Below are 16,015 nucleotides of genomic sequence, written 5' to 3'. Positions count from 1 at the left end.
GAGGTCTCCCCGGAGCCTTCTCTTCTCCAAGCTAAACAAGCCCAGTTCCTTCAACCTCTCCTTACAGCAGAGGTACTCCAGCCCTCTGATCATCTTAGTGGCCCTCCTCTGGTCCTGCTCCAAGAGCTCCATGTCCTTCTAACAGCAGTTCTGAAATGTTTCTAAATTTAGATTATTGTTTTTCTGAATCAGAACAAGGCAATGCTACACAGGTACACAGATTACAAAAGAAAACATTTTGCTCTAATAAAATGGTCTGCTCTGTAACATTATTTTGGCATGTAAAAACTGTAATTACTTTAATGTCAGGCTGACAGCCTGATGTAGATACATGTACTTATGACCAAAATACAGAACCCATTAAAACACAAGTGCTTTTCACCTGTGGACTAGTCGCTACCCAAAACTTTGTAGGGATATTAGAAAAGCGTAGGGCAGAAACTACTATAAGGCAAGTTTAATTCAATTATTAATAAGTATGTTTTTCTTGGTTTCTTTCAGACCCTTACAAATAATTCACAAGCACAAGCTATGAAGTCTGAATTAGCTATGAATTATGAAGGTTGAAGACTAGAATGCCCCCACAAGCCCATGGTTTTTAAATATTGTAACACTAGATTTCTTGAAGCCTCAAAACACACCTATCATAAAATATAGTACTGTGACAACTACATAAACATTTTTAAAAGTGTATTTGCTTTGAAAAAAATAACTTACTGAAGCAAGCTATCTATGATTGCTACACATCGCTTAAACATTGAGTACATCTATCCACACCAGTGAATGATGACATTCATATCTAAACAGAGTTTAGAGCTGCAGTCTCAACACCTAACCTATGCAGTTTACTAAGGAGAACAGTAAATATTTATAACCACCGAAGTATAAACAGGCTGAAGTTTAACACAGCTACCTTGCTTTTCTCATGCCTTCTAGAGGGCACTACTTAGCTATTTCAGACAACTTTGTACTTACAGTAAGAATTTTTAGCCTACTGATTTTTCTTAATAAGCAATTCAAAAAAACCCCACAAAATCCAGTGAACAAATGTAAGAAAAGCTTCATACCTGAAAATTGTTCATCAGTCCATAGTGACACTCTTTCTGGCAGGATGAGAAATCATAGTTTAACTTGCAAGCTGCAGTAGTGCAATTTGTCAGCTCGGTGATAATGGTGTTATTAATGTTCCCTGTGGCATCTCGAACAACACAGGAGCCTAGATTGGATCCAACCACAAGAATAATCATCAGACCAAGCCCAATCTTACAGACATGCATCAAACTCAAATACTTTTCAACATAAGCATGTTTCTTACAGAGGTACATTAAATATTGCATTAACAATTTTTAATACATTTCTGTTTCAAGCACTTTTACCTTGATGTATAAACTTCAAGTTTGAGAACAATTTTTTCTAGAACTTGAGTGTAAAAGGAAAAATCTTAGCACAGAGGAAAAGTATGTCAACCAAACATACAACATTTAACAGAGTAATTTTAGCTCAATAACTTATTTCACTGAATTATGAATTTCCCCTTATTATTAAAAATCAGCAATACAGACCATCACTTGACTTTAAAGTTTCATTTTTTCAATTTTCCCAGAAGAATGAAGTTTTATATTTGTATCTACAAATATACATAGGTGTGCAAACAGTGCAGCTACATCCTTCCCAGAAAATGAAATATGATTCTCACAGTAGAAGTTTTTCAGAATCTTTGATTCGAGGAAATCAAGCAAGGAAGATAACCGTCCTACATTATTTTGTAAACAGTCTTCTTGAATTTAGCCTCTACCTTTCCACTCTCAATGAAATACTAAGGTAAATAAGACAACCTATGAAGTTTCATACATATACTACAGTTTTTAGAGCCTACTGTTACATATTCCCCATGGAAGCATATTCATACCAAACACTTTCACAACTGTTAACCTCGCTGTAACACAATTTCTATTTCAGTGGATGTATGTTAACAGATCGCACATCAATATTAAATAATAGTTAAAAAATGTAATTTGTCATCAAGGCCTGTTGCAAGTCATTTTTGGTAATTTAACAAAATACACTGTGGTAGTTGCTTTCTCCTATCAATTATTTTTAAAGTTCTATTACAAACTATCACCTTCAATTTGTCTATGATTGATCGTAACTACTCAAGAGAACTTAATACAGAGCATGCCAGCCTTTAAATACTAAGAACACTGATCCAATTAAAAAAACCTCCACGTTTTCTAATTAAACCTTTTTTTCCCCTGCTTTTATAACAAGTAGAGCAGACTAAGCATTATTTAACACTTGTTTTAGCATCTAAGGTAGTTAAGTAACTAGCTGATATATCAAGGAACAGGAATTAAATAAGAAATGGAGAAGAGAAGAAGGAACTCTACAGAGCAATTAAGGCCAAGTGAATTCCATTTGGTCTCCTAGGACAAGGAGGCCCTGGAAACAGAAGCATGTTATTTCTGATGACTTTACTGACTTACCTGCAAACTAAAAATAAAAAGGAGGTTACAGGTATGTGACAAGATTAAGCTTCTCAAGTGACAGTATCTGTTATCTAAAGCAATTTCTCTCTCTTCCGGTCGTGAACATAAATTCCTGAACATCTATACTATATTTAGATTGCTTCCAAACCTTAAGAACCTGAAACCTTAAGCATAGTAGCTGGTCTTGGTAGGCAGACTTCATTTACTCTGCTTCCACTTGCTACATTTATCAGTTGCATATTAGGCCCAAGTCAATTAAGTTTCAGCAAGTTTCCTACAGTGAGCATTTCTCTTGTGCTTTTTTGTAGATATTTAGAAGGGTTGGTTTGTTTTGCTGTATTTGGGATTAAAAAAATCCATATGAGAAAAAGGTGGGTAGCAGCTCTTTCACACCAGGAGTTACACAATGGAAAGGTTCAATGCTACTATGAACAAATCTTGTAGTGAGCCACACTGCAAGAGAATGGAGAAGAGATGCAAGCTGGGCAAGTTGCATGTGCAGAAAATATTTAGGTGTAAGTTATGGCAGACTATCTACATCAAGTTGTCTCTTCCTAACTACATGCAGCCCAAAAATGTTCCACAGATATTTCTACAGATTTGCATTAGTCCTTTGTTAAAACACACACGTTTTCTTCATAGTTATCTTTTTTTTTTAATAGGCTGCCTAACACTTGTGTAGAGCTAAAATTCTTCCTCTTATTAAACCCTCTGTTCAGTCTGAAACCCCTTGTTTACTGTAGTACATACAAATAGTCAGCTAAATTCAAAATATCCTCCCCTTTAGATATTATTACTCAATCATATTAACACATCTTCTAAGTTTTAATGATTTCCTCAGCACTACACTAGAAGTATACAATGGGGAATAGTTTGTGGAGAGAGACAGAACGCGAGGATTTTCATTTGCCTGATTCATAGTCCAGTACCTCAAAAAAAAAAAAAAAAGCAAGCTAGATTTCACTCATTTCATAACCTCTAGCATCTATAATAGCACTGGTCTTTTTAACTACCAGATTTCTAATTGCAAGTCATAGGCAGCAACTAGAGCAGGACGTTTCTGATTCAATAACACTTTCATCTTCAGTTGGTCTGCAAAGCATTCCCTTTGCAGTTGAAAAACTGCAGTTTTTCATGTCTGAAAGTTGATCAAAGTATTCTATTAGCAAATTAATAAGTCTCTTTCTCATGTGGATTCAAGTTCTGAAGTATTCAGATTTGGTAGCACAAGTCTGTGGTCAATCTAATTAGGAAATAAAGTACATAATTATGCTCCACAGGGCACAACTGCTACAGAGTATTTGGAAGAGCTACCTTATAATGCTAGCCAATAGAAGCAGCCAGGCAAAACTGCCACCTTTGCAGAGGAAGTATCATTAGTGGTAACACTGATGACACTTTTATTAATGTCAATTTCATTCAAAGGCAGCACTGCTAAGATACAGCATGGTCTTCTAATACATGAAAACTGATTAGTACTCCCAGAAGCTAATTTGTGTAACGTGTATTAAAACATTTTCTATCATAGGTAAGATACACAAGATGATTACTTTAATTCAATTATTCTGTGAATAATTGAAAATCTAGACAACCACTGAAGCCCTGGAGCAAAACAGAAAATGTCAAACAATGTCAAACACAATAGCAAGTATTGCTGAGAATATCCAAATCACTGTCACATGGAGAAGCGAGCCTGGGATAAAGGTTCTACAGTACTCAGACCAACCTACAACTGTTTGTTCTCTGGCTACATGACTACAAAGCTATAGAGATTTCTGAAAATGGCATCACTTCTGGAAAAGGGCTAGCCAGATACAGATACTGTTTGCTCTTTCCATTCTTCTGAAGATTTACTGTGCACAGCTCTTAGCATAGGTTGCATGAGATCTTTCCACAATTTGCTTCAAATAAAGTAGCTGACTACCATCGTCTTCATATCAATACATATGTTTGTTTAGTATTTCCTGAAAATGTATTCTTCTAATCCAAGCATCATCCCTCTGCCAAATTCTAAGCACATTAATCTAAGTGACTGCAAGAAGTTAGGGAGTACCAGTGCAAAGGAAATCTAAGCCTCTCTTTGGTATAAAGGGGTCATACATTTTAGGAAATGAGCACATCTGAAAATCAAAATCTCTCCCAACAAAAATTAGACAGCTCTGTCTATCCAGGGGGTCAAGGGAGGTCATCCTCCTCCCTCTACTCTTTGTCAGTGAGGCCACATCTGGAGTACTGTATCCAGTTCTGGGCTCCTCAGTTCAAGAAAGACCGAACTGCTGGAAAGAGCCCAAATGAAGGCCATAAAGATTATTACGGGCATGGAGCATGTCGTGTATGAAGAAGGCTGAGACATGGGACTGTTCAGCCTAGAGACAAGATAGAGAAGATCTTACCAATGCCTGTAACTATCTATTAGACAGAAGTAAAGCAGATGAGGCTAGGCTATTCCCAACAATGCCCAGCAATAGAACAAGGGGCAATGGGCACAAACTGGAACACAGGAACTTCCATATGAAAATGAGAATAAAAAATTTACTTTAATGGTAACAGAGCACTGAAACAAGCTTTCCAATGATGGTGCGGAGCCTTTTTCTCTGGAGATATTCAAAATCATATATAGGCACTTTCCTGAAGAAAAAATACCTACTCCAGGGAACCTGTTTTAGTAGGAAAAGGTAGACTTGAAGATATCCCAGAGGCCTCTTCAGACCCCTAAGATTCTGTGATTAAATCTCCATGCATAGGACTTGAACTTAATTACAAACACTGTATCAAAATGCCATCAGAAGGAACACAAAAATAAAAATATTCACTTCTTACCTACAGATACTGCAATTCCCATGTAAACCAATGTAGTAATTAAGATGGCCAACAGTGTTCCTTTAGGTATGGCTGACTGAGGATCCTGAAAGGAAAATATCAGTAGACCGTCATGACAGAGACAGAGGTACACTCAGTGGTTCTGAATAAGATTTGCTGATTTGCTAACTCATTACTTACCGCAAGATCACCTGAGATATTTGCGCCAGCAAGTATGCCCGTTGCAGCAGGGAAGAAAATAGCAAATACAGAGAAGAAAGTTTCCTCATTTCGAAAATCTGGTCCAAAATTCTCCATAAATATTTCAGCTGCAGACAAAGATTTATGTACATAAATCTGACAGTAGTGATACAGAATTTGTATTATTAGCCAGTTATAACCCCCTAATAGTTCTGGATAAACTCTTAACAGCACAGTATTGCAAACTATTTAACAAAAATTAACCGGATAACATTTTGACACAGATAAGCTCTAATTTCTCAAAATGAAGTTTAAATAGAAACAAGAAAACAGAAAAAGTGCATATAATCTCATCCAGTTTTTTGAAAAGTTAGTACAATTATAATATTGAGTAATTATTATATATGGTACTATAGCAATTAGTATGATCGATATTAAGCTGGTAGCACCAACTTTAATGTCCTAAAACTTTAACAAACAGCAGAAGTTTGAAAGAATCAGGACAATTTCTATACTTAAATAAAACTACCAGCTATTTTACATGTTCACATGTTCAATTTTTTAGATTTTCACTCAATTACAACCAGTTCACTTTTCACAAATATACTATACTATATTAGCTGTTCCAACATACCTTTATAACCAAAGAAACCTTTAGCCTTCTTGCTGTCCAAAGGAATAAATGTTCCTATTACGAAGTCTCCAATAGCAAGTATGAGGATCACCAATAAGACTATCTGTGCCTGAAATAATGACAGAATAAAAAAAACTACTGCTTCAACGTTAAGACTTCATGTTAAGAACAAGTGAGAAATGTAAGGATGCAGCTCAGTGCTTACAAAAGTCTTCAGTAAGCTTAAGTGGAAAACTCAGTATGAGTTACTACAGAGCAATTCCAACTGGATGTATTCAGTAATGAACCTTGGCTTTTCTACAAAGCTAAGAGCATTTTCCAAATCTCTTCTTCACATTTAGAAGTCTTACACTTTAAAACAAATGGGCTGCTAAGATTTCAATATTAAGTCAAGTGGTAAGAACTTGAGTTCTGAGTAGTAGTTTCTGAAGCATGCTTTTCCAGAAACTGTCACCTTACGAGCTTTTTTGGTCAACTTAAAGCTGTTGTTATAAATTTCCCTTATTTAAACAAGGAATTCTGTAAGTCCTAGGTTAGAACATCATAGATACTATTATGAAGAGGAAAGGTTCAGTGTTTTGTTATGCGAAGCGGGATGTTAAGCCACATGAATTGTTTGACAAGTTCAAGTAGATCACCATGGCTTGATTTCTGCAACATAAAAAAACAGCTAACAGCCTTGATTTTCACACTCAGCAGGATTATTAAAAGCTATCAAGATCCTAGTAAAAATGAGGTTGTGGAATATAACAGTTCAGGTTTAATATGGAGACATTAAACATGAGAACATTTCTATGCAAGTTATTGTCATGAGATCACTCAAGCTGCCAAGCAAAAGCAAGAGTTGAAACTTGAAACAACAGTGACTACAGGTTCGGTAGCAGCTAGTTCCTTCAAAACAAAAACTGATTAAGAACAGCGTTGCTCAAAATTGAGTGAATACAGTTGAATGGAAGTGAGAGAATAAAGGACGCTGTGAGAAAAGCAAACAATTTTCAAAGCAGCATGCTGATCAACTTAAAAGTGTTTGTCAAAATTATTTTTTCTGGTTTCTTTTCTATCTGTGGTAGAGGCAAGAAATGCATTTATCTTTACTGTCCTTTCCTGTAACCTCTACTTCTACAGCTGGAAACAGCAACAACAAAAAGAGCCCTCATTTCGATTACAATTAGCACATTGATATAAAAGTGTAAGAAACTTCTACACTAAGCTGCCATTTGGTGTAGAAAACAGTGTCAATTCTAACTGCAGAGAATATTTGGTTCATAATCATCCTTAACCTGGAAGAGATATGAAACAAGCCTCTTCTCAATTATTTGAATTTAAAAGAGACAAGTGAGCATGGTATAGAGGGGTATGCAGAAAAAGCCTTTTAGTTCAGAAAAAACTGAGCAAGCTAGGTTGCCCATCAGAAGGCTAATACAGATTCTACCTTAAGGTATCCTAAGATCTGTATATGTTTTGTTTCACAGAGTTATCTAAGATCATACAGCCACAGAAAGATAAGAAAAGTATCTTAGTCCTCCTACACATTCATCAGCAGCAGCCTTCACATCCATCTTCAGTGCTGGGCCTGACTGTGTAACACACTGACTACTCCAAATAAAACAAACAAAAAAACACAGAAGGAAGTGGGAAGGAAGTAATAATATTGGTTTTCAATTAGCAGTAACTGCACTACTTGAGCTTGGCTTCAGCTCTGGACATACAGTGTCCAGAGAGCTCATTTGAAGCTCCCAGTGACAGAAAAATTTATGTTAATGCTATGTTTCCTGTTTTGTTATATTTGTTCAGAAGACAGTCACTTTTAACCTACTTGAAAAAGCTATAAAGTTGTCAGATCCACCTCAGCTTGCAGTTGAGCAAAGCTACCTAATGTAGCTGTGTAAGCTAGCGCTAGACAGAGCTGTTATAAAAGAACTGTCCACTGCTTGATTGCTAACATACTGAGTACATGATACCAAGTGCACTAAATGCATTAGAAAAAAAAATCAGGGAGCTGAGTAAAGAATATAGACAGAAAACTGAAGAACTCAAAAGGAGAAATTAACAGTTGCTTACTTTTGCTTCCCATTCCATTCCTGCAACAGAAATACCTAGTAATATAACCACAGTGATGGCTCCAATGATTCTAATGTCATTCATTTCATCAATCATCAGTGTTCCATTTTCCTGACAAAACAAACACAAACAAGTCATATACTTCATCAGGTACTTGTATTCTCCACTACAGAATAGAACTGTATTATTTCAGACTGCAATTTACTAACAACAGTTAACCTTTGTATTACAGATTTGTTCATTTAAAATTCCCTGTAGAGATGATTTGTTTTTTCAGTCACTGAATCATTGTAAATGAAAATAATCATTCTTCATCATAACACAGCCCCCTCGGGAATGGTCTGTTTTGAAGTCTAAGATAATTAATCAGCCAAGCAACTGCTACCATCCTGTATTTACAGATCTCATTTGTTGTTCACTATTTACTCTCAATTCCTTCAGTGAACTCTAGACTTTTTCCCTTCCCTGAAAGGTTAAGTTTTTCTTTGTTTCATTTCATCAAAAATTACAACAACAGGTTGTGTTTATCTTAGGAAACTGCTCTTCACAAGAAAAGGAACTTAATATAAATTACTATCACTTCTGAAACAAATGCTTACTAAGACTCTTAGTATTACAAACTTATGGTTCTGCATCATGTATCTATACTTCCACCATTCTCAAAATCTGGTTAGGAATTCACTGTGAATTCTTCATCATATTTCTCAAGGAGAAACAGTGTAGAAAGTTCTTGTTTGACACAAGTGATAATTTGTTTTATATCAAAAAGCTATTTATATCAGTAAACAAATATTGTAATATCTGCAGTAACCTTCTACCTCATTCCATATTTTGTTAAAACAAAAACTTCTGGTATAAGATGACAGGTCTAATCAATGCAATCAATATAGTCAATATACCTTAAGGAGCTCCACAACTGTTTCTGCAAAGCCAACAACGTACATTGCTACTGCAACAGCATTGGCAAAAGCAAAAATCAGACCTATGGCACCACCAAATTCTGGTCCCAAGCTTCTGGAAATTAAGTAATACGCTCCTCCTGAAAGAAGAGAAAAAAAAAAGACAAAAACAGTACATGAAAGAGCCAAAGAAATACATACAGGTATCAGCAACTTAATGCTTACATGACTACAGTATAATTTATTCTTGCATCTTTACTGGCACATCAGAAAATATCCTGAATTCCAGTATTTTAGAGGCAGGCATACTGGAGAAACAGAACTACATTTCAAGTTTTTAACACCAGCTGGAAGTAAAGACCTGATTCACAAAACACGCTGTATTATTCAGCAATGAAACAAGTTTCACTATTTAAAAATAAAAAAAAGTTGTAATATACAGGCAACAATATTATTGGACACTTTATTGCAAACTATTAGAAGCAACTGTACATAATTTTACAATTACACATTTACAGTAGCTACAGAAACTATAACTATAGTGTTATTAAACCACTGAAGTTCCAAACCTATACAAAATGCTTTTTGAAGCTCTGTTACAAATGGAACTTTCTGCCCTGTAATGGGACTATCAAAACTGTTCCTTTTATTTTCTGAGCCTGTAAAATACCACATCTCAAACCCAACCTAAGTAAAATTGAAAATTTAGTACATTTTTTAAAAATGAACAGGGTCTCCCATTAGAAGAGCATGTACATATAAAGCAGTATTTTAAAAATTGCAGACAAACTCTTGACATAAGATTCATAGAAGATCTTTTCCGCTGGGTTTGTTTACTCTGTCATAGCGAGGCTTTTCTTTCCATTCTTAAAAAATGAGAATTTTATAAGCACAGAAAAATTAACTGTGTATTTTTAAAATTTTACAACAATTTCAACTAGTAGGTATCTATGAAGCAGTTCGAGTATATCACTAGTACTGACTATTTATAAAACTATCTTACAGAAACTTGTGACCACAGTGAATTAACTATGAAAACAAATGAGAACTGCCACCCTCAGGAAAGTTGGAGATGATCAAAAGAATTTAGAAAACATATTGCATACAACTAAAATCACAATTGAAATACATCTCATACTTTCATAGGAGTTACTGCTTCAGTAGAAAGATTTATTTCAGGACTTGAAAACATAAAAGTAAATACACACATTCTTACTCAACCAATACAGTTGCAAGGAAACATCAAAACCCTACTTGTTCTTGGACAGGTCTCTGAAAGTGTTTGCATTTCAATAACTAAAAATAGATGATATTTCTTCAATGCCGGAAAAGCAAACTCCTAGTCAATCAAATTGCTAGATTATTATTGATATTGGTATCATTATTCAACTTTGAAGTTAAATGCAGGAAAATAGGTGGACTATGTTCTTCAGAAAACTTAACTCTTCCCTGCTTTCTATGCATTCTTTTGTTACTCCCACATGCTAAAAGAAAGTGGTAAAGAAATTAAAAGTACCATCATTAAGATGTATGCTTCAGAGTGATTAGATACTTTAAAAAGCCATATAAAAGAAGCTTTACCTCCTCTTACAAACCCGTTTGTGGCTATAGCTGAAGTAGACAGTCCTGTAATAGTTGTCACAACAGTGGCCATTGCAATAACTACAACAGACAGACCTTATGGAAAAGATGAAAAATGTTTATGTTACACAGAATTGAAATGTACAAATCTTCAACTTATTTAAAGAATTGGTCTTGCAAATCTGATATGAGTTCACTGTATGTGGCCCCCAACATTCAAGCCAAAAAAAGGCTATATTTCCCTTTTGTTCCTTTTCCTGGATACAAACAAAACTGGATGTTATCTTCAACCAGCAGAGTAAAAACCCATATACTAGAAATTCAAGGAAACACGTGCCTTTTGCAAGTGACAGATGTGCTGCAGTCCAGTTCTAAGTCAAATTATTTTCTTCAAAGGCTTATACAATATACAGTCTACATACAGATTTTAATAACTAGAAATCCAAAAAAATTATTTCTACAATTTACTGAAGATTTGAAAATATCAATTTTAAAATTATGTACCTTGTAGCCAAATGAGAAGTTCTAAGTAACTTTATTCTGTCTGAAGTTTTCATAAGGGTAAAATACTGGCCATATTACAGCAGTTTTCTACCCCAGTCTAAGTAGTTCAGGATCAACACTTGTATTAGATTGCATCTAAAAGTTACTGAAATCAAGGTATAACACCTGTATGCATACCTATTCCAGCTTGTCCTACAATCCATGACAATCTGATGAAGAGCATCACGCCCCAAATATTTAGCATACATCGTACCTAAGATGACAAAAGAGACATTTAGTATATCTCCACTAATTCATTCTACTTTAAAAATTGCTTGAGTTACCTTGTAACTCTCACTATTCTTCAATAGACTTTTACAATAATTATTAAGTTAGACAGTTTTTGTTGGATTAAAAAAAAAAAAGGGAACCTAGGCATAATTAAAATATTACTACCCTGAACAAGAGAAAATTAAAGAGTTCAAAATCTGACATCCTAGTACTTCTTGATCAAAAAATACAAGTAATTTGGACCCCAACCTTTAGGATTAAAAATTTATACTGCAGAATATATCACTAAAATACAATTGCAAGTTCTCAAATTGTTTAAGTTCAGATCTCTCACATGTTATTTTTCAAGTATTAAAGCAGTACCCTACTAAATATTTTGTCCATTTAATGGACTGTTAAACGCAACAATATACCAAAGAAGAATAACATGCTAACAGGAACCTGTTTGTTCTTATCCTCAATAAAATAGATTTTGCACTGCACAGAACTTGGTTAGGAGACAAACTACAAGTTTCAGGTATCCCTCTCAGCTGGAAAATACAGCATCAATCCTGAAAAATATTTAGCTGGTCAGTGAAGGTAGACAAATACCTCCCCAAACCATTAAGGTAAAATGTTTGGAGAGATTTATCTTTTGCAAAATGCAAAAATATCTGAGCTGGAAACATTCACCTTGGCAGCTCATGCCTACAAGGAAATACTAACTGGAAGTTCCAAACTTCCTTAGAAGTTCTGAATAGGCTTTTGAAGATACACGGAAGCAACATTAATCGCATTAAAATACCTAGTATCAGCTTCAAGTCATTGTAGAGAAAACCCACTACCAAACTTTTCTTTCAAATTCTTTAATACTTAGAACTGTTGCTTAGAAAAATAGTCTAAGTGTAAAATTCAGGTTTAGAGAAATTCAACATCAGCTCCACACCTGCTTTAAAACATACAATTCAGTCCTTGATTGGGGGTACATCAAGAGGAAGGGACCATATCTGTTATACAGCTGCTGCAGGTACTCTTTCTCCCATGAGAAAGCGTATTACTACTTCAAGACTTGTAAGACAGTTGCTAATGCATAGGGGAAATCTTGCTCAACTAAGATCTAATGCTTGAGTTCAGGATATATTAACCTGTTATTGCACTTAAAGCCTCTACTACAAAGTTTCACAGCTTTGGAGAGTACAGGTACTAACCGTGGCTTCTCTCTGCCAAAGTACTAAAAAAGTTAATATGTACTTGAAATAAAATTGCCTGTGTTATCCATAATTTTTCATTATTCTGAGTGGGGAAAGACTCAAAAGTTTCTTTCTCTATTATATAAAAAAAGGACCCATATTGACTCTCCAAAAACCTGGGAGAAGTCAACTTCTTCTAACAAGCTCAATGAGATTCACATACTTAATTGAAGTCAAGTTTTGCCATACAAATGTAGGCACCCTCCATACAGCAGTATTTATTGTTTACATAAAAAAAAAGTATTAAGTTCTCTGTCGAAAACTTTACAAAGTGAAGACAAAGGTATTCTCTCAGTTTTCATTTGTACCGATTACAATTCATACAGAGTTTTATTGCTTGTTTTTGTTTTTACTACATGTGAATATTTATATAATCTTTTAGCATTTTACAAATTATGCAACTTCAAAACAACAAATCCTACGCAGAGAAACCATAACTGTTTTAAAACTTAGTAGTACTATTTACACCCTTAAAATTCAGTAAAAAGAAAACAACAAACTTTTCTATAGTTCATCCTGTGCTTTCTTTATGCAAAGCTGTTACAGTCCCACCTCAAAAAGTAAGGTTATTAGAAAGACCTTTTTAAGGCACTTAAGTACAATATATCAAACTTACCAATACACCTTTTATCCACCCAAATTTAACTATCCCTTTGCTGTCAGGTATGTAAGTGGCAGCTGCATCTCCAGCTGGCGTTCCTTCCTCCCCATTTGCATAGCCATCTTCAAAGGGTTCCTTAAATACATAAAACAAACGTTTACTCTTTTAACAGCATAAGGAAGGAACACAACACTCAGATTTTAAGAACGGTGTACTTGTGCAAGTTGAAAAATTAGAGAGTGACAGGGCATAAACCACCATTATACATTCCATACAACAGGCATGGAATAGCTTACAAATTCTGACAAATATACATCCAGGTTGGAAGTACAGTTTAGGTATTCCGCCTCAGTGAAAACTGTTCACAGAGTAATAAATACTTTTAAGAATCTGTTCTACAGCACCAAGAAACAAACATCTATTGTTTGCTTATTTTTTGCTACAACAGGTATATAATTTCAAATACAGATGACTGGTACAGCGTAAGAAGTTTTATTTCTTAATCTGAAAGTACATTGCCGCAAGTTACTGATTTTGTCTACAAGACTTCCTGTAGCCCAGGGTGAGCTGTCAGTTCATCAATTTTCCAGGACATAAATTATTGACTTTCCTGTAAGCTATTCTACTATACTTTGTAAGATGATGCTGCTGGAAAGGAGGGTGGGGGGAGTGGCGTAACAGAAAGAAGGAAGGAAGAAGGATCTGCTCACAAACACTGTGCAGTTTACAAGGGAAGGATGAAAGATGGGAGGAACTTGAGCCCCATGCACAAACACCAATTTGGGGCTTCTCTTTACCACGCAACTCTTAGCCTTACAATACATAAGCCTCAATTATTTTGTGTGTATATATTTATCTACATGCGCATTATTCACACATACATAGTAAGCTTGCTCTTTAAGAGCCTGTTTTGTTTTGTCCAGCCAAATTAACAACTAAGCATTTGAATGTAAGTATTTCCTGCACTCACTGCAAGAACTCTTCAGAAAAGATTCTAGGCAAAGTATGCTAGTAATCCAAGGCAACAAATATAAGAATGAATATACTAGGAGAAAAACTGACTACCATTCAGAAGAGTCTATTCGACAAAAGAGCTCATGCTGTTTTTGTGAGACAGCTTGCATCCCAATGAAGTAAAAGCAGAATTTATCTTCACTGAGTAAGACAAAATAGTCTGGACTCAAATTACACTTTCAAGTATTCTCTGTATTGCAGGCACACAAGTTTTCGTGTGAGAAACATCATTCTGTTCCTCCATCTTACTATTAATACCAAATATATAATCAGCACAGAATCCCAAGGAAGCATTTACACAACTATCACTTATGGAAGGTGTCAGCTACTGAGGTAATTATGCAAACAGATTTTTAAAAAACAGATTATGTCAACCTTATCCAAAAGGTATTAGCATAGGCTGATGCTTGTACTTCTCTCAAGTAATTTGTATCATGGAATTCATACAAATAGCTGCACCTACAACACATCCAGTGATCCTATGTGGCATAAGGCAGAATCCCCAACAATTTTCAGATCATTACATTTACCGGATAGGTTTTCCTGTCTCCAGGAAGAAGGAATTAAATAAATGCCCACACTCCAAACAGACAAATCAAAAAGGAACACAGTTCTATTTTCTAAGCCACAAAAACCTGACTGGTATCTCTAAACCTTGCCCAAAGAACACTTTCAGGATCTTATTGATTCAGATCAGTTTGAGCCTCAACCAGAAAGAAAAAACTGCTAGAATAACAGCAAGGTTTGACACAATCCAAATCTTTCTGTACTATCTTTTCCAGTATTATGTTGCTTTATTGAGAGAACATTTAATACAATGCACTGAAGGTTTGGTGGTATCACCAATTCAAGCTCTTCACAGACTTTTGTGATAACACACACACTGTCATTGCCTTCTACACCACTAAACCAAGTAGCCACAGCAATCTGAGAACAATGAGGAATCCTGAGATGCTTTTAGCCCAGAAAGCAAGTCTTGAAGTCATAAAAGATAATTTGACAAGTTCACCATAACGAAACAAAAACCTGCAATCAAGTACGCAATTGTGTAATTGTATTTAGTTATTCCTACACATTGGAGAAACATGCTACCATCAGAAAGCACAACACTGCATTTGCAGCAAACTCAGTTTTCAAGTGTGGCATTAAGGAAGGTGTGTGTGTATTAACAAAGCAACTTTTAAAGCTTTTTCCAAGAAAACTGCCGGCATTTGATGACATATTCTGGTTTATCAAAAGTCACATAATGTTTCTAGTAAGAAACAATACACTTGGTGGGTTTTGTTTTGTTTTTCTTTCTTTTGGAAGTCTGGTCAGGGTGAATCAAGAAACAGATGGAAAATTTCTGTCCTAAAACACTGAAACATTATATGCATTTGAAATAGTTAACATAGTAATACTGTGTCACAGCAGTGTTAAGAAATAAGGCAAACATTTTGCTGCATGCTCTGCTTTTTAAGAGAAAGGTGACAGCATCCTAGTATCTAGTGCAGGAGACAATTACACAGTTCTGCATATGACCACGGCTTATCAAGTAATAGAAGAACCTCCACTCATCATAAAATTACACATTTCAAACGAGTCTACTGCTTAGTCTGTCTTATTCTGAAGGAGATAATGGCTTGTAACTGATATTTATCATCTACTAGATCATTTCCAAGATACTCACACAATGAATACAAGAAAGTTTTGTTCTGTATGCCTTGTCTCTCTACACTGTGCAATACTTCTTTGAA

General features: G+C 35.2%; 1 protein-coding gene across 2 annotated transcripts in view; it reads right to left on the bottom strand.

Moving 5' to 3' along the window:
- SLC12A2 (solute carrier family 12 member 2) overlaps positions 1–16,015 on the bottom strand; it is a 56,816-nt gene that overhangs the window by 26,970 nt on the left and 13,831 nt on the right. For both annotated transcript variants that reach the window (XM_031607762.2, XM_031607761.2), the window contains exons 2-10: positions 13,281–13,400; positions 11,343–11,418; positions 10,662–10,757; positions 9,081–9,220; positions 8,182–8,292; positions 6,121–6,229; positions 5,487–5,614; positions 5,307–5,391; positions 1,068–1,216 (exon numbers count right to left, since the gene is read on the bottom strand). In XM_031607762.2, coding sequence (XP_031463622.1) covers positions 1,068–1,216; positions 5,307–5,391; positions 5,487–5,614; positions 6,121–6,229; positions 8,182–8,292; positions 9,081–9,220; positions 10,662–10,757; positions 11,343–11,418; positions 13,281–13,400 — 1,014 coding nt within the window. The remainder of the gene's footprint in view (positions 1–1,067; positions 1,217–5,306; positions 5,392–5,486; positions 5,615–6,120; positions 6,230–8,181; positions 8,293–9,080; positions 9,221–10,661; positions 10,758–11,342; positions 11,419–13,280; positions 13,401–16,015) is intronic.

The sequence above is a fragment of the Phasianus colchicus genome, chromosome Z (assembly GCF_987193195.1).
Source record: "Phasianus colchicus chromosome Z, bPhaCol1.hap1.1, whole genome shotgun sequence".
Classification (NCBI taxonomy): Eukaryota; Metazoa; Chordata; class Aves; order Galliformes; family Phasianidae; genus Phasianus; species Phasianus colchicus.
Note: the sequence above shows the minus strand (reverse complement) of the source record. Positions and strands in the feature narration are given on the sequence as shown.